This window comes from Balaenoptera ricei, chromosome X (assembly GCF_028023285.1).
Source record: "Balaenoptera ricei isolate mBalRic1 chromosome X, mBalRic1.hap2, whole genome shotgun sequence".
Lineage (NCBI taxonomy): Eukaryota > Metazoa > Chordata > Mammalia > Artiodactyla > Balaenopteridae > Balaenoptera > Balaenoptera ricei.
In genome coordinates this window covers 83,202,449-83,223,066 of record NC_082660.1, presented here as the reverse complement: position 1 = coordinate 83,223,066, position 20,618 = coordinate 83,202,449, and the positions used below count along the sequence as shown (strand labels likewise).

The 20,618-nt window shown below is 34.5% G+C and overlaps 1 protein-coding gene across 2 annotated transcripts in view; it reads right to left on the bottom strand.

Moving 5' to 3' along the window:
* PCDH11X (protocadherin 11 X-linked) overlaps positions 1–20,618 on the bottom strand; it is a 685,545-nt gene that overhangs the window by 589,196 nt on the left and 75,731 nt on the right. Inside the window, exons 3-4 of one of the 2 annotated variants that reach the window (XM_059911039.1) lie at positions 9,930–12,425; positions 6,088–6,399 (exon numbers count right to left, since the gene is read on the bottom strand). In XM_059911039.1, coding sequence (XP_059767022.1) covers positions 6,355–6,399; positions 9,930–12,425 — 2,541 coding nt within the window. In that variant the 3' untranslated portion in view covers positions 6,088–6,354. Of the gene's footprint in view, positions 1–6,087; positions 6,400–9,929; positions 12,426–20,618 lie in introns of those variants that run through there. The other variant, XM_059911038.1, reaches the window with a different exon arrangement.

Below are 20,618 nucleotides of genomic sequence, written 5' to 3'. Positions count from 1 at the left end.
CAGACTTATGAAACTGAAAATCTGACATTGTACAGAGCACTAACAGAGAATTACTTATCTCTGTTTTGGTTTCAGAGGTATTAAAATTAAATAAGGTATTCATGCAAATAAAAATAATTATTTTAATGGATTCTTTTACATATGTTTTAGTTATGCCAACTGAGCAGAAGTTGACTATTACTGAAGGCAAATTTATCTTAGCTTTTTTGTGTGGAAGAGAAGTAGAATCTACACTGGTAATTAGATAGGAAAAATAGTTTAATTTTTAATTTATAATTTAATGTTACTGGATCTGTGATCCTTCAGAAAACAGGGAAACTTTATGAAAAGAAGTACTGCAGTTACATTAGAGGTAAAATAATTTGAAAGTAAAAAACACATGAGCACATATTCAGAATGCACTGAATGTGGCAAGAGTTTTTTTAAATAAAAGGTGCTATGTAGGGTGATATAAGGGATAAAGGATGATTAAAGTTTGGAAGTGAGGCATGAGTTTAAAAGAACAGAGAATAACATTGTAAATATAGATGTATGATCTTTGAACAAGTTGTCTTTAGTTTAAAGTTTATATTACTTTTTTCTGCTAGAAATTTGAAAAACATAAATATACACACATATACGCAAACATATGTATGCTTATATATACCCTAACCCATTTTAATCCCACTGTTTTAGAATTACATAAACATCAAATTAAAATGAATTTTCCTCTAGACTCAAAATTAGGTCTCTTAATTTTAAGAGTTTGGTATGGTTGTCTTTTAAGTCTCACACCTAAAATGACTTAATTGTATGTACCTCATCATTTCTACAGTGTGTATGCGTCTTGAAATAAATGTGTGTATAGTCTTACAAACAACTCAAACTTATATATGTAAAGTTGAATTGTAGCACCATGTAGAATTTTGTTGTTAAATGTTATCAATTGCTCTAGTTCAGATAATGTTAACTTTATATAGCATGTCAAATTCTTTTTTCCTATCTAAAATGAAACTATTATAATATCATTTTGTAGTACTAGATAAAGTCTGCGTCTTTATGGAGTCAATTTTGTCAGGTAGACAAAATATCCCCATATTCAGTGAAAAATTGTATTTTGCCTCCAGATGTTTTAGTATCACGTAGACAAAACTACAATACCTATCTGGAAGAGAACTCAGCACCTTCCCTTGAATAACTATATTTGTGTGAAAAATATGTACTTATTCAATCTGAACATCATAAATAATGTATATAATTATCTACACAAAAGGCACCCAATACATAGTTCTGAATGAGTGATCAAATAAATAAAATTAGTAATGAAATATAATCTCTCATTTAGGAGTTCATAAATTAGTTTTCCAGCATCCATGCAATTCCATTTTTGTGTGTTTTTTCCCACCCTGAATATGAGACTAGGTCTGTGTTTACATACCAAAAGAGGGGATCAAATTTGTTCTTGTGTGTGTGTGTGTGTGTGTGTGTGTGTGTGTGTGTCTGTTTAATTACTTCGAGGTTGTGACACTGAACAACTATTTGAGCTGTATACTTGAATTACAGGAAACATTTTTGTGTAAGGTGATAGTGTTTATGAGCAATTCTGTTTAAAGTATCATTGAAATAGTGGTCTGTGTTGATTTTGAATCTGAGGTTAAAACTGATATGTAGTACGATGAGTAAATACATTTTAAAGTTTATTTTGCAGACTTCTGAAAATAATATTTTTCACCAGTGTTGCACATTTGTTTACTTCTACTACCACCAAAGAGAGTAAAAGTGGTATTATTCAAATTTTCTCTAAGTATCTAATGAAAGTATTATTTTGTTATCTAACGTTTTTACCAAGTGTTAAGACAAAAAATGAAAATGCTTTTAAAGTGCATTTCTAAGAGAATAACATTTGTGAAGTAAATCAGTGAATAATTAATAAATATAAGGCTCCAGGACAAGGGAGAAAAGTGCATATATGTCTAGAATATTCATTGAAGTACTTCATTTCCATTATTATGTCAATTTGACTATCTGAAACCTAATGGAATGTGATTTTTTTCACTTCACAGAAAAAGATTTACTCCTAATTGGATAGTACCAGTGTATGTGTGGATAATTAAATATAATTAATCACTTGAAGTGGGAGAGTTAATAAAATTTTAATTGAGAATATCTAGAATTTGAAAAAGGTAAGAGTTGGTTACGAGGCTTTTTAGAAATAATTATAATGGATAACTTGGTTGTTCATTCTAAGGGAAATTTTGGCAGATATTTAGATGGCATTCTTTTAAACGGAAAAGCTTTTTCATCATGACTTGATATTTTCACTGAGGGCAGATTAGTCTCATGGTGGAGATATATAGTATGCCTCTTTAGTTTACTATCAACTAATCAGATTCAATTATTTCATAAATTTGTCTAATCATACATCTATAAAAATAAACAATATGCATAATAATTAAGTCAATTACCACTATGTGTAAAAAATCTTGCATGTATAGTTTATAATATAAAAAGAGCAGAATACTTCTGTAATTTTAAAGTGCACCACTTCCAAAGGTTAAACAGAATTACTAAGTAAATTATAAAGAAAAACTTACTGGTATAGCCTGAAGTAAAAACAAATAGTTTTAAAATTCTTCATCAAATTGTCATAGATACAGTTAAAATCTATCTACAATTTCCTGAATTTTCTACAACAAATGTATATTGCATTGTTCAATAAAAATAAAGGCCTATGACTACTCTACAATTTTAAAAAGTCCACTCCTAATTCTAAATACCACATAAAACCACGGATGTTATGTATGAACACACATAATGCACGAAAAAACAAATTGAACATTAGTTCTTTTTAAAAGTAATAATTATATACAACACATACAGCTTTATATTATCACAGCACCTTTGAATATGCTAGAAACCTAAATCTAAACAATAAAAATAGACAGAAACTAAGCAAAACCTAAAGAAAAAAGTCTATTACACAAGAGCACCTATAGGAAGCATTTACACAGTGTAGATTAAGTTCATATAAGATTACTTAAGCTCTGCTTGTCCTGTAGCACTTCTGTTGAGATCAGGCTTCAAATCACACCTAGCTAGACGGACACTTACAAAATCTAATTAAACAGTGACGAGTGCAGGTGACAAAATTGTAAAATGTGGCAGCATTGTTTTGTGTTGAAATGAAAGGATTAGTAAATATTGTATGAAATAATGATTGATTGAATATAAGTTCAGCTTTTAAAAATTATTCTAAAGTATATGTGTTCACATTGATAATGTGAACAGGATGGTCAGCAGAGAAAACAGAAGTATACATAAAAGATTAATTAATGGATAGAATTAAAACTGTTCTATAAAATTTTCAATTTAAATCATTGAAAATAAAAATAACTTAAGAAATGTAATAGCTTGAATACCCTACTTCTAAAAATAAACTTTTATATTTAATGTAAAATGAGGAAATGTATTTCAGCAATTTTTTTCAATTTATACACTTTGGATTTTAATCAAAAGAAAGTAATACTCCTTTGAGTGTTTGCAGGGATGAAAGTATACAGCACATTGTAGTTAATCGATTAGGTAATCCCTAAAAGTTTCTTTGATGACTAGTCTTAAGATTTGCTTTCCTTCTGTTTTTCTCTATTCACTGACTAGAATAAGAACAAGAGAGACCATCAAGGACACTTCATTGAGAATATTCTAGGAGTCCATTAATACCAACACAAGAGATGGGAAGATATCTGAGACCTTGTAAGCCAAACATGTAATAACACCAATAATTAAATTAAAAGTATCATCAAATCAACTGATAAGAAGGAACCAAGAGGAAAATACATAGTTTTGTCCTCTCTGGCTTTTGTGGAAAATTAGTTTCAATGCTGTCCATACTATTCTCAAATGTTAATATTATTTCCTCAAGCATAAGCAAAGGACAGATCAAGGGTAGTTAATAATCAAAAGCAGAATCCATTTTCATCTATGGCTGAAGTTTAGATACAGTTAAATCTCAATCATCATTGGTTTATACGGGTAAATATTTTAGCCTCAAAGAGCAGGAAAGAAATCAATTGAGAAGTTCCTTTCTCACAGAAATTATATTCTGAGAGACGGAATCACTTGCAGCTTTAAAAATAAAGTTTCTATTTTCATCTTCTGCAAAGATGACCCCCATAAAAATACTGAGGAATTTTTAAAAGAGATTCTGGGTAACTGTTTCAAGACATTTTCATCTTCATATATACAAAGGAGTGATTAGGAGTTTTCCTTATCACAGGCCTAAAGGAAAGGGTTGCTGAAGTGGAAGAAAAATGAAGTATTCTCCTCTAGCTCACAGAATGTGTGGAAAACCAGAGACCAGGGTGGTCATGACACAAGCACTTAAAATGCATTTATATAATAATTACATATACAAATGGTCATGAAGCCACACTAGTTTATCATGGGACATGTGAAGTATTGATTCATTCTCTTGGGCATCATAATTTTTTTCACAGTTAAGTGAGACTATGGGTTTTGGAAACTCCTACTCTTAGTACGTCTTGGTACCTGCAGGGCACTGACTCTAGAGGTATAATAAGTTGGCTCAATTTTGACATTCCTTGAAATTAAACTGAAATATTTAGTTTATCAGGAAGAAATAGGGGAGACATTATAAAGTTACCTTATATGAATAACTTTCACAAAGGTAAAATTTAATTTTAAGTATTTTTCTACAATAGTTGTTTATAAGTATGTAATACAATATCGTAATTTACATGACATTTCTCATTACCAGTAAAACAGTTACACTTACAGTCATTATAATTAACTAAGTAATGTTTAAAAAGCCAGATAGCAAGCATGTTCAAGGAACTTGACATTATTGGAGGTACCAGAGATTCTGTACTGAGTAAATGGGAATGCTAAATTTTAACAGAAATCTTTTAAAAATATTGCCTATATATTAAATATCCAAGAATTACACTAATTTGAAATGCTAAATAGAGCATAAGTCTCTTCTAAATACCTTTACACCAAGGAACACTTCAAATAATACACTAATTTAATGCACATACATAATAGACCAAATCCTATCCACACTTTGCAAGGTAAAATGATACACAATGAAGCATTTGAATGAGAATCCAGGAAACATATGTTATGTCGTGATTATAAAGGTCCTTTATACTCCCTTTTAACCCCAAGAAATCACGCTTTTAAAAAAATTCTGTTAGTACTGTTAGTAAGTCATAAGCAGCTTAAAGAATACAATGTAAAATTGGGACACATCATTCCTTTCTCAATAAATTTAATGTACACCAAATTTGAGGCATTTAGTCATTTGTGTAGGAAATTGATTAATCAACATATTGTGAAGAATGAGTTAAAGGCCAAATTACTCAAAGCAATGAAATATATTCAGTAATTTAATGCCAGAGATATTATGTAGATCTATTTAGCTGTTTGACTCTAGTAGCTTATATTTTCCTAGGTAGTTTCAAAGTTAAGATAAAATCTTTCAAAATATCCTATTTAAATCCTTGTCTCTACTTACTTATGAACGGAATTACATTTCACTATATAACAAACATCAGTACTTTTTTTTTCCCCAAAATATCAGGGAGTATAAAGAACTTTACATTCTTCTTTTGATAGATAAAAATAGAAAAGAAAAACTTCTTTCTTTTTCAGTATTTATAGAAAAAAAGAAACATGATTACAACAAAAATAATTTTTTAATGATTAAAGTAGTGGAACAACATGATTACAATCAACATAAAAACCCATTAAAATTATTTTATATCATCTAACTTTTCAGCAGAGTGATGGATAATTATAATTATTTTCTCAACAACACTATAGTAGTGAATATTTTCCAAAAAATGATCTTAAGTGTTTTTTTTGTTGTTGCTGTTTGTATTTTTGATATTAAAGAAAATCTCTTGCCCTTGGATACCTTTCAGAGGGTAGCTTGGATAGTTCAGCTTCACTTCCAAACTCCCGGAGATGATGTTTAAATTCTTCAGCTATCAGACAGGGCAAGTAATTCCATGTTTCATGATTGATACATTAACCATTAGTTTGTACATCAAGACACATTATATTACATCACACTTGTTGGCATTCAGAGGAAGCAAATCGAGAAACAGCATGATAAAACTATTTTTTATCACACTGCACTGTTCCTTCCACAAATTTAAAATTTCGATTGCAAGATTACAGCTAAAGTAAGCATGGTGTTCAGTGGGACATAATTTTTAAGGTGGTTTTTGTTTTGCTTGCTTTTATAGTGGGAAATCCAGATTACAAGATAAATGATCTTAGCCAAATTTTGAAATCACAAATCATTGGAGTTTTTTGGAAGGGGAATAGAATTATGTTGTTCCTAGAAAGTTATATCTCACTGTAGATTTCAATAGTTGATGTCCTGGAATCAGTCTAGGACAAGAAAAATAACATGTTATCAAAATCAGATGGTTGTGTTCTAGGAGTCTTAGTTGCCAAGCATGCTACATGGCTAAAATTCACATTGCTAAAATACAGATGCACAATATCAAGGTTATGGAATGTAACAGTAGTAAATACCAAGCCTATTCCAAGCTAACTCAGACTCCTCTTACCATTTTGAATCCATGTATAATACCTACACTCATGTAACCATGAATTATTTCTTTTAGAAATGAAGTACCTCAAATACATGATTAATACAGTGACTTGTACACAGAAGGCCCTTTCAAAATAATAAGTTCATTTTTGTTCCCCTATTTTTCAAATGTATAGTCTTCACAATATTTTAATGGGAGAACTGTGTTAAGCAAGATTTCGTTTTGGCATTGTATCTCTTTTATACAACAATTATCAAAATTGATTCTAAAATGATTATTCTTATTGTTTTTCTAGAATCGCAGCAAACACTATCTGCTTGCTCTGAAAGACGTTAATATAAAATACACTGTAAGATCATCTTTTAAATTTCATGTTTTAATTTCTACTATAATATATGCATACAAAAATGCCTTCCAGAATACTTGTAAAAATTTATATCAAAGAGGATCCTCATATTCCCCAGGTATTAATGGTTTTGTGCAATAGATACATTTCTATCTAACGAATGTTCCATATTTTTTCAGAACAAGAGTCAGGAAAAAAAACTATAGAAAATATTTGATTCCCTTTTTAAAAACATGAAATTATTTATAAATCCCCTTATATCTTACTGCCTCCTAGAACCATTTAATTTCTTCACTTTCATATTTCTATTCAGATGAGTAATGAACTAAACATAAATATCACCCTAAACCCTCCTTTTGAAAATATATTTCTCACTTTGTTTAAAATCAATTGAATATAATTCTGCCTTCTGATAACAGTAATATTTTATTCCACTGTCAGAATTTCCTTAAGGAACAATGAATTTTTATTTTACTGGCTGACACTTTTCCCCATTATGTATGATGTTTCTTTAAAAAGAAGACACCTACTGTATTTGAATTTTTATAAATACATGAGTTCTTTTTCAGTGCTCACTTAACTTTTTAGCATTCTGCAACATCAGTGAATATAAGATGCCTCTCCTGGCATTAATCAGAAATTGAAGCGTATACAGAAAGGGTGAAGAACATTGCAAATGTAGCACAAAATACAAGGATTCAAATTATTTTTAGTATCACATTAGTCTACCTAAGTTCACCAATTCATGTCCAGAAGATATTTAGTAATTAATCTGAAACATCTGTGAACCAATGACATAAAATATACAATTTACCTATTTTTTTTAAGATGAGAAAAAATAGAATAAGTCATCTGAAAACTCATTGATTCTAAGATACTCCTTTTAGCTAATAAAAACCAAATGATAACCAATAATTTATTCTTATTAGCATTTACTTTCCTTATTTTGCCTATCTCATGAAGTTATTGTTCTGTGTTTAGGAAAAGACTTCTTAGCTAAATAAAATAAAATACCTGAATGAAAAAGTTATTAATTTTATTGACTTTCTCAGGATTACAAAATATCAAAAAAAAAAAACAATAAAAGAGGAAGATATTTGGAAAACACTTCAATTTTTTTCCTTCATCTATGCCTTACTTACTGTATGTTCATGTCCTCATGTAAAATAAGTCTAGCTCTTAAAACATCTCCATGCTTTCAAAAACAGTTGAAACCAGAATTTGCTCTTCTAACTAACTTCACAAGCCAATCTATTAAAAATGATGCTCTGCAAAAGTAATTCACAAACCCCACCCTTTGTATAGATTTTTAAGTGAGTCACAAATTTAGCCCTGGGAAAAGTGCTATTAGGATATACAACACACATAAAGAATACTTTTCTGTTGAGAAATGTTTCCAAAAAACCAAATGATAGCAATGAGAATTAGAAAATGAGAGCACCCTTTTTAATAGTTAAATAAAAACAAAAACATACCATGATGATATTAGGCATCTGTTATGTTTGCCACCCATTTAAGATCCACCTTGGTCAGAAACCATGGGGCTCATGTGAACTGTAGAAATAACCACTGCCCTATAAACTCATTCAAAGCATAACAGAAACTCTCCACAAAGAGAGTAGGGTTCTATTTTACCATTTGCGATAGCATAATTATGAACCTATTGTAACAAAAATGCACCCACAACTGAATTAGTATCTTACTTTCACTGTGTGATTAAGAGAGAAAGGTTAACGTTATTGTATAATTTAACTATGCAAATCCATGAGTGACCTCAATTCTTAAAAGCATTTCCTAAATTATGGTAAATTATTTTCATTGTTATTTTGAATCCTGATAGACTTCTTTAATATCTCTAACTTTGGTGAGAGGAAACCTATTCTGACTTTCACATTACTACTATTTAATTAAGCCTAAATAGGTTTTCAAAAGCTTTATTCACTGAAACTGATATGAAGACCTTCTTAAGAGTAACACAGACAAAATAATAAAATCAACATGCTGCATGACTTCTAGAGAAAAAATGTAGATAAATTCTATCACTTGACTTTATTAAGGAAATAAAAATACTTAAATCATTTAATTTAGTTATGAATTTCTAGATACATTTTTATTCATTTCTCCATGGAATACAGATAAAAAAGACTGTATAAACTCTTGTTTTCATAAATTTATTGGTTTTTAAATTATTGTATACAGATATCTTGGGTCTTAATATATGCATAGTTTCCTTCAGGCCCATTAGAGAAAGCAATCATATTTCATTTTCCAAAACTCATTATCTCTTAATAATGTCTCCTGAAGGGTTCTTAATACCTTGCATGAATATGCAAATACTCAAATGGGTATCTAAAGTAGAGATCTCATATATATTTCATTCTCTGGCTTGAAGGTGAGAGTGAGTAGCGTGACTTCATTTTCCTAATCCCATTCTTGCTACATTGTGTTAATACAGATTTATGAACCAGAAAAATGGTGAGTTCCTAATCTGAAAATGAGACTCTTTTCATTGTGGGGGTTTAGGGAGAATGGTGGGTAGGGAGGATATCTTGATGCTATTTGATTATCTTGGGTAGACACAGATTTTCCCAAGTGAACCTGAAAGTCTCAATACCATTAAGTATTAAGACCTGCTTATCACATTCCAAAAGGCTTTACTGTGATGTATCTAGCCATGACTGTTTTGATCCTCATGCACACAATTGTACTGAGGATAGTGCCATGACCTTTTATTTTGGAGTTTTTCCAGTATATTCTCTAGCAAGAAGTGTCATACTGCCATCTACAGACAACACTGTCCCTATTATAATCATCATTCCTCACCCAATTTTCCTCCAATCAGGAGTCATTTTGTTCTGATTTTCTACCAAACTTAAAATGAATCCATATATTTATTCAGATACTTCTGCAGAATATGATCATTTTGATCCCATGTTGAGTCAGTAGATTCTGTAATAATTGAAAATAATTAAAAAAAATAAAGTTAGAAAGGTTACTTAGAAAGTTGGATTACCTACCGGTCTGGTGTGTACAGACACAGGTGTCTTGAAAGTTGTCACTGGATAGCTGCACTCAGAAACGCTGTAGGGATCAGAACTGCTGGAGGAACACTTGGAGATGGAATCACAGCCCACAAAGGTGTTATCAAGAGGCAGTTCCTGGATGATGTGGTGCTTCGAATTCAGGGGAGTTTCCGGCTGGATCTGGAAGGCAGGCTGTGGAGAGGCAGATTTGTAGTGCCGGGCCAAATCAGGGCTGTCAGGCTTGAAAGTTGTAGGTGTAGTGCCCCAGTTGTACTTGCCCATGGTTTGCTCTTCCAGTTCAATGGGAAGGTCTAGTGTGACGCTGTTTCCATCATTGTCCGCATCATCTGCCTTAGTTTCTTCAATAGTAACAAAGTTAAGCAGCAAGTTCTTAGGGGTATGCTTCTTCTTCTTCTTCTTCTTTTTCTTCATCATTATCATCTGCCTGTTTTCTGGGTTTGGAGTAACCCATTCGGAATTCTGCTTGTTTTTCTGAGCAGCCTTAAGGTGTGGTGATTGGCGGCATCTTACTACAGCAGTGATGAAAATAACAAGGATGACAGTTATTGTGCCTGCAACAATGGCAACCACGATCTTGACATAGTCACTGGATGGTGAGGATGTGTCAGCTGTCTCAATATTTTGGGTCACTGGTGTTTCAATGTTTTTGCGCACCAATTCATAAATCAGTGTAGCATTGGTCACTGACTCATTCACAAATAGATTAACATTTACAACATTGAAGAGAGAATCAGGTTGTCCTAAGTCCTTAGCTTTGACTACAAGTTTGTGTAAACCAAGGTCTGCAAGGACACATTTCTCCTTCAGTGTAATGTTACCTGTTGCTTGGTCAATCATAAAAAGACCTTTTGTGTTTCCTCCTACAATGCTGTAATGAAGCTCTGCATTCATGCCAGTGTCATTGTCAACAGCAACTACCGTGAAGACCACTGTGCCTGGATTAGTGGATGGCAGAACCAATTCAAAGGAGTAGTTCGAAGAAGGGACAACAAAAACTGGTTTGTTGTCGTTGACATCAACCACATTTATGGTGACTTTGGCAGTTGAAAAACGTGATACCCTACCACCATCCTCAGCCTTTACATAGAAAGTATAAGATTCTTGTTTTTCTCTATCAAAGGAAATATTCGGTCGGATGACACCAGTCTGTGGATCAATGGTGAAGTCATCATTTGCGTCTAAAATGGAAAGAGTGACTGCAGAATTTTCTCCATAATCAGGATCAGTTACAGTGATTAGTCCTACTGTGCCATGTCTTGGAAGGTTTTCTGGGACATAGAAGTTGTACTCATTGTGAGTGAAAATTGGACTGTTGTCATTCTGATCAAGAACAGTCACTAAGACTGTGGCATTGGTTATTAAAGGTGGCATCCCGTTATCTTTTGCCAGAACCGTGAATGAATATTTTTCCTGTTTTTCTCTATCCAGTTTCTTCACTGCCGTCAGAATGCCTGTACGATGATCCAGGTTGAATTCAGATGGAGCATCAATGCCAAGCAGGTAGTTTATCTCAGCATTATGCCCTGTGTCTGCATCTGTTGCACTTATTTTTGTCAACTGGGTGCCAGGAGAGTTATTCTCAGGAACAGAAAGACTTATGAAAGGCTGAGTGAAAACTGGAGCATTGTCATTTTCATCTTTTACTTTGATGAGGAGCATGGATGATTGATTCAAAGGAGGTTTGCCAGCATCTGCAGCCAGTAATTTAATGGCATATTCTCTTGTGGACTCATAGTCAAGATATGCAGCAGTCTCTAGGAGGAACTGATTACTGAATACTGGCCTCAATCTGAAAGGGACTTCATGATCTGTAAAGCACGTCACCCTACCATTATGGTCAGCATCCTTATCTGTAACAGTTATGAGAGCAATTTTGGTGTTGAGTGGAGCATTTTCTGAAAGAACCACAGTGCCATTGATTGGATTGATGATATATCTTATGTCAATTGATGGGACATTATCATTGACATCTGTAACATTTACTAGCACCATTGCTCTTGCTGGTATCAATCCACCATCACTTGCCAAAACCAGTAACCTGTGGTTTGGTGATTCCTCCCTATCCAGTGGTTCTTTGATTGTGATAAGTCCAGTGGTGGAGTTGAGGTGAAATAGCCTCTTGGCCATATTGGAGACTAGATTGCTGAAATAGAAGTGAATCCTGGCATTTTCACCTATGTCGGCATCTGTGGCATGAAGTTGTGTCACTGAAGTACCTACAGGAGCATTTTCTGGTATACTGACTTCAATCTCATTCTCCTTGAAGACTGGGCGGTTGTCGTTTGTATCAGCAACACTGACTTGCAAAATGGCAGTACTGGATCTTTGAGGAAAGCCACCATCTTCAACCTTTACTTTCATTACATATGTATCTTTCTCTTCCCTATCTAACTCCTGTTGAACTATCAATTGTGGCATCTTCTCTCCTTCTGGTGTTTCAATAACATCAAGCCCAAAAATACTTTGACCCTGGAAAACATAGAAGGAAACATTTTAGCTTATGTTATTATTTAATGAGACCAGTTTTCAATTCCTTGAAGTCATATGACATAGGCTCAACTCAGAAATAAGTGCCAGAGACTTGAATTCTAAGTCCCAGCTTCGTCTATAACTAATATTGTCACCACAAACAAGATGCTTAACACCTCTACACATTTGTGAAATTAGAGTGGTGCTAGAAGATGTTCTAAGTGCTTTTCAGGTCATAGCATTTTATGGTGATAAATGTAACATTTATGTGAACTATTAAAGATTTCAAAAGGAAGAAGTATGTAGAATTTTAAAAAGAATTATCATTAAGTTTCACATGGTGAATGAACTTATAAGTGAATTAACAATGGTTACTCCAAATGAATTAAAATATCTTACTGTAGATTTCAGTTGTCTAGGACACCTTTTCACCACCAGAAGTAACAATCAAGTATAAAATATTCATCTAAGACAAAAGTGCATATATCACATCTAATAAATACAGCTAATAACTTTGGCAGAGGGAGAAAATATGCAAACTCTGATAAGAATAAAACCTTGTGTAAAATACATAGACTTTCTTTTTTTTGCCCTAGAGAAACAGGTGTTAAAAATGAAATTTTTGGGAATTCCCTGGTGGTCCCGTGGTTAGGACTCGGTGATTTCACTGCTGGGGCCCAGGTTCAATCCCTGGTCGGAGAACTAAGATCCTGCAAGCTGTGAGGCCTGGCCAAAAAAAAAAAAAAAAAAAAGAAAGACGTTTTCTTGGAGATTAACAGAACAATGTTATTTAACTTCGAATTTTTTTTTAATGAGCACACACAATGGACTGAAACTAACATGCCAAAATGTCAAATTGGAAAATATAGCTATAGGAACAGTACCTATATTTTCTTTATGCCTATAAAGTCAGATTATGGGAATGTTTAAAATCAGTTTCCTCTGGTTCTGGCTTCCCTCAAAACCCTCAAGGAAGTGGTTCAATTAATATAAAACTGTAAAATTCTTAAAGTGCTTGGGCTCTCTTAAGTGCTATTGTTTATCAGCACACAGAGGGTCTCATACTCTTAAGTCTTTAAAATAGTCAAATAATTTTGATAAAGTCCAATTTATCAATAGAAAATAAAAAAACTTTTAAAGTCCCTTCTCTGAACTACAATAATATGAGCCCTACACAGATAATCAGTGATCTTGATAGCTGATTGAGGAATAGCGTTGACTGGCTCTCAGGAGCAGTTCTAGCCAGTGTTACCTGTAGCACTTTGACAGAAATGAATAAGATAGAAAGGTACTGGAGGCTGTGAAGATCAGAAGATCTTAAGATTCCTAGTACATGGTTGATTTATGAACCCTTACGTACACACGTACACGCGCACGCACACACACACACACACACACACACACATAACCACGCACTACAATTTTAATTCTCCTATATATTTTTTAACATAAAAGTTGCTGACATGTGCTGAAGAACAGTTATTGAGATCTCATCTATGTTCTCTGTCCTGAAAGAACAGGGGAGCATCTGAGGGTTTTTTCTCATTGTTTTGTCATACCAGTGTCTAAAATAAGATCCTAAATGTTAGAAACCAATGAACGATATCAGGTTTTCAGGGACCACTAGAATCTATGGTGAAATTATATGGTCATATTATCTTTTATAACTTATCAAAGTGTTATAATTGCTTACATAAAATCTAGTACAATACTCAAGTACAGCTACATATTTCCTCATGAATTGCTTGAAGATATTTCTGCATTTTTTGGATTTTTTGTGTGTGTTTAGATTCACTAACTTTTATTCAAATCCAGACCATAATATATCTTGATGGAAGAATTAAATGTTTATTATGAAATTTAAGGTGGCATTTCAGAAATATTAATTAAAATCATCAGTTTGCTTCAATGTAATTTTTAAAAAATTTCCTATGAGGTAACCAATGTGTATTAATCTTGGTTTTAATTCATAAACTAAAATGAGCATTCTATTAATATTTTACTTATATAAACCAATAAACAATTTGCCCTTTCTTTGCCAAGGAAAATATTTTTCATGTAATATCTAACTACAAGTGTGAAAATTAGCAAATCTACTTTAAGAAAAAAAAGAATTTTACAACAATAATATTAAATATACATACAGTATTTACTATTATAATTTGATTTAGGTAAACTTAGTGATTAATGATAATTTTATTTTTGTAATGATATTTCAAAAGGCTTTTAGGAAGGTTCAAATCTGGAATGTCTCATCTGTGGGTAGAAAAAATAGCTTCTGAATTGAATTTCACAGAAATCCATGGCATATAATACAATTCTGTTAATTCTTGGCATGCCAATATTCAGTGCCTAATATGGTCACAGCATTCTTCTAGGCACTCGGGATATGGTGGTAAGAAAAAATATTTTGCTAATGTAATGGAAATTAAATTTTAGCTAAGATGAGGGAAAATCAATAGCAATCTAAGTATCTACTGATGTTGATACTAATAGATTTATGTTAATTGAAAATAATTACATTTTTAATAAGGGCTATAAAAGTAGATTATAAAGAATTATTAGAGGTTATATAAGGGGGAACTAGCATATATAATATAGCCTAAAAACAACAAGTAAATATCTTAAGTTCTTGAGTTTCAGACTCAATTATCCAATTTATGACTATAATACATCTGGGGAGAAGAATATGCTAGTTTTAATTTTTAATTTTATTCATTTATGTTTATGTATTTTGTGGTTGTATATTTAGAGTTTAGTCTTATGTGTTTGCCTGAATTTTGGATTGACCTTTGCTTCCCCAAGCAAATGAATGCAGGGTTATGTCAGTTGAAAAACCCAAGAACAGCATGTTTGCTGTCCTTAATTATTTTATGTGAAGTGACAGTAATGTTAAAAGATAGATTTTTCAAATTTTCAAGATGATAATGAGATATACATACCAGATAATGGACAATGTCCATGCTGCTCTTCTGTCTTCTATGACTTCTCTGTCCAATATGACAGTGATTAGTCACAAGTATTTACATTTAAATTTTAATTAATTATAATTAGATAAAATAAAAAAAAATCAGTACCTCAGTCTCACTAGCCACATTTCAGTTCTTATAGCTACATCTGAGTAGTGGCTACTGCATTGGACAGCACAGATATAGAACTTGACCATTATTACACAAAGTTCTATTGCACTGGACTGTTCTAAGATGTCACATTTTTCTTTAATAAAAATCTATGTTCAGGTCAGGTGATTTTGTACATACCACCCCCGCTCAGATATTTAGAGCTCTACAAATGACTTGCTAGTTTACATATTTAAATTTCAGAGTGGGCATGAAGATGGCGGAAGAGTAACATGTGGAGATCACCTTCCTCCCCACAAATACATCAGAAATACATCTACATGTGGAACAACTCCTACAGAACACCTACTGAACGCTGGCAGAAAACCTCAGACCTCCCAAAAGGCAAGAAACTCCCCATGTACCTGGGTAGGGCAAAAGAAAAAACTGAGACAAAAGAATAGGGATGGGCCTGCACCAGAGGGAGGGAGCTGTGAAGGAGGAAAGGTTTCCACACACTAGGAAGCCCCTTCGTCGGTGGAGACTGCGGGGGGCAGAAGGGGGGAGCTTTGGAGCCACAGAGGAGAGCACAGCAACAGGGGTGCAGAGGACAAAGTGGAGAGATTCCCGCACAGAAGATCAGTGCCAACCAGCACTCACCAGCCCGAGAGGCTTGTCCGCTCACCCGCCGGGATGGGTGGGGGCTGGGAGCTGAGGCTCCAGCTTCAGTCGGATCGCAGGGAGAGGACTGGGGTTGGCGGCGTGAACACAGCCTGAAGGGGGCTAGTGCACCACGACTAGACAGGAGGTAGTCTGGGATAAGGTCTGGAACTGCCGAAGAGGCAAGAGACTTTTTCTTGCCTCTGTATTTCCTGGTGCACAAGGAGAGAGGATTAACAGTGCTGCTTAAAGGAGCTCCAGAGAGGAGCACGAGCTGCGGCTATCAGCTCGGACACCAGAGATGGGCATGAGACGCTAAGACTGCTGCTGCAGCCACCAAGAAGCCTGTGTGCAAGCACAGGTCACTATCCACACCTCCACTCCTGGGAGCCTGTGCAGCCCGCCACTGCCAGGGTCCCGTGATCCAGGGACAACTTCCCCGGGAGAACACATGACACGCTTCAGGCTGCTGCAACGTCATGCCAGCCTCTCCTGCCGCAAGCTCACCCCGCACTGCGTACCGCTCTGTCCCCCCGGCCTGAGTGAGCCAGAGCCCCCGAATCAGCTGCTCCTTTAACCCTGCCCTGTCTGAGTGAAGAACACACGCCCTCAGGCGACCTACACGCAGAGGCGGGGTCAAATCCAAAGCTGAACCATAGGAGCCCTGCGAACAAAGAAGAGAAAGGGAAATCTCTCCCAGCAGCCTCAGGAGCAGTGGAATAAATCTCCACAGTCAACGTGATGTACCCTGCATCTGTGGAATACCTGAATAGACAACGAATCATCCCAAATTGAGGAGGTGGACTTTGGGAGCAAAGAAATATACATATATTTTTTCCCTTTTTCCCTTTTTGTGAGTGTGTATGCATATGCTTCTGTGTGATTTTGTCTGTATACCTCTGCTTTTACCATTTGTCCTAGGGTTCTGCCAGTCCATTTTTTTTTTGTTTTTTTGTTTTTTTTTAGTATAGTTTTCAGCGCTTGTTATCATTGGTGGATTGGTTTTTTGGTTTGGTTGTTCTCTTCTTTCTTTCTTTCTTTCTTTTTAAATTACTTTAAAACAATTTTTTAATAATTATTTTTTGTTTTTTATTTTAATACCTTCTTAATTTAATTTAATTTAATCTTTTGCTTTCTTTCTTCTTTTTTTCCTCCCTTTTATTCTGAGCCGTGTGGATGACAGGCTTTTGGTGCTCCAGCCAGGCATCAGGGCTGTGCCTCTGAATAGGAGAGCCAAGTTCAGGAAATTGGTCCAGCAGAGGCCTCCCAGCTCCATGTAATATCAAGCGGTGAAAATCTCCCAGAGATCTCCATCTCAACGCCAACACACAGCTCCACTCAACGACCAGCAAGGTACAGTGCTGGACACCCTATGCCAAACAATTAGCAAGACAGGAGCACAACCCCACCCATTAGCAGAGAGGCTGCCTAAAATCATAATAAGGTCACAGACACTCCAAAACACACCACCAGACGTGGACCTGCCCACCAGAAAGACAAGATCCAGCCTCCTCCACCAGAGCACAGGCACTAATCCCCTCCACCAGGAAGCCTACACAACCCACTGAACCAACCTTAGCCACTGGAGGCAGAAACCAAAACAATGGGAACTACGAACGTGCAACCTGCGAAAAGGAGACACCAAACACAGTAAGTTAAGCAAAATGAGAAGACAAGGAAACACACAGCAGATGAAGGAGCAAGGTAAAAACCCACCAGACCTAACAAATGAAGAGGAAATAGGCAATCTACCTGAAAAAGAATTCAGAATAATGATAGTAAAGACCATCCAAAATCTTGGAAAGAGAATGGCGAAAATACAAGAAACGTTTAACAGGGACCTAGAAGAACTAAAGAGCAAACAAACAATGATGAACAACACAATAAATGAAATTAAAAATTCTCTAGAAGGAATCAATAGCAGAATAACTGAGGCAGAAGAACGGAGAAGTGACCTGGAAGATAAAAGAGTGGAAATAACTACTGCAGAGCAGAATAAAGAAAAAAGAATTGAGGACAGTCTCAGAGGCCTCTGGGACAATATTAAATGCACCAACATTCGAATTATAGGGGTCCCAGAAGAAGAAGAGAAAAAGAAAGGGACTGAGAAAATATTTGAAGAGATTATAGTTGAAAACTTCCCTAATATGGGAAAGGAAATAGTTAATCAAGTACAGGAAGCACAGAGAGTCCAATACAGGATAAATCCAAAGAGAAACACACCAAGACACATATTAATCAAACTATCAAAAATTAAATACAAAGAAAAAATATTAAAAGCAGCAAGGGAAAAACAACAAATAACACATAAGAGAATCCCCATAAGGTTAACAGCTGATTTTCCAGCAGAAACTCTGCAAGTCAGAAGGGAGTGGCAGGACATATTTAAAGTGATGAAAGGGAAAAATCTACAACCAAGATTACTCTATCCAGCAAGGACCTCGTGCAGATTTGAAGGAGACATTAAAACTTTTACAGACAAGCAAAAGCTAAGAGAAATCAGCACAACCAAACCAGCTTTACAACAAATGCTAAAGTATCTTCTCTAGGCAGGAAACACAAGAAAAGGAAAAGACCTACAATAACAAACCCAAAACAATTAAGAAAATGGAAATAGGAACATACATATTGATAATTACCTTAAATGTAAATGGATTAAATGCTCCAACCAAAAGACATAGAATGGCTGAATGGATACAAAAACAAGACCCGTATACATGTTGTCTACAAGAGACCCACTTCAGAACTAGGGACACATACAGACTGAAAGTGAGGGGATGGAAAAAGATATTCCATGCAATTGGAAACCATATAAACATGGAGCAGCAGTTCTCATATCAGTCAAAATAGACTTTAAAACAAGCAGTATTACAAGAGACAAAGAAGGACGCTACATAATGATCAAGGGATCAATCCAAGAAGAAGATGTAACAATTGTAAATATTTGTGCACCCAACATAGGAGCACCTCAATACAAAAGGCAAATACTGACAGCCATAAAAGGGGAAATCGACAGTAACACAATCATAGTAGGGGACTTTAACACCCCACTTTCACCAATGGACAGATCATCCAAAAAGAATATAAATAAGGAAACACAAGTTTTAAATGATACATTAAACAAGATGGACTTAATTGATATTTATAGGACATTCCATCCAAAAATAACAGGATACAATTTCTTCTCAAGTGCTTATGGAACATTCTCCAGGATAGATAATATCTTGGGTCACGAATCAAGCCTTGGTAAATTTAAGAAAATTGAAATCGTGTCAAGTATCTTTTCTGACTACAATGCTATGAGACTAGATATAAATTACAGGAAAAAATCTGTAAAAAATACAAACACATGGAGGCTAAACAATACACTACTTAATAACCAAGAGATCACTGAAGAAATCAAAGAGGAAATCAAAAAATACCTAGAAACAAATGACAATGAAAACACGATGACCCAAAACCTATCGTATGCAGCAAAAGCAGTTCTAAGAGGGAAGTTTATAGCAATACAATCCTACCTTAAGAAACAAGAAACATTTCAAATAAACAACATAACCTTACACCTAAAGCAATTAGAGAAAGAAAAGCAAAAAAAACCCCAAAGCTAGCAGAAGGAAAGAAATCATACAGATCAGATCAGAAATGAATGGAAAAGAAATGAAGGAAACAATAGCAAAAATCAATGAAACTAAAAGCTGGTTCTCTGAGAAGATAAACAAAATTGATAAACCATTAGCCAGACTCATCAAGAGAAAAAGGGAGAAGACTGAAATCAATAGAAATAGAAATGAAAAAGAAGTAACCACTGACACTGCAGAAATACAAAAGATCATGAGAGATTACTACAAGCAACAATATGCTAATAAAATGGACAACCTGGAAGAAATGGACAAATTCTTAGAAATGCACAACCTTCTGAGACTGAACCAGGAAGAAATAGAAAATATGAACAGACCAATCAGAAGCACTAAAATTGAAACTGTGAATAAAAATCTTCCAACAAACAAAAGCCCGGGACAAGATGGCTTCACAGGCGAATTCTAGAAAACATTTAGAGAAGAGCTAGCACCTATACTTCTCAAATTCTTCCAAAATATAGCAGAGGGAGGAACACTCCCAAACTCATTCTATGAGGCCACCATCATCCTGATACCAAAACCAGACAAAGATGTCACAAAAAAAGAAAACTACAGGCCAATATCACTGATGAACATAGACGCAAAAATCCTCAACAAAATACTAGCAAACAGAATCCAACAGCACATTAAAAGGATCATACACCATGATCAAGTGGGGTTTATCCCAGGAATGCAAGGATTCTTCAATATACGCAAATCAATCAATGTGATACACCATATTAACAAATTGAAGGAGAAAAACCATATGATCATCTCAATAGATGCAGAGAAAGCTTTCGACAAAATTCAACACCCATTTATGATAAAAACCCTCCAGAAAGTAGGCATAGAGGGAA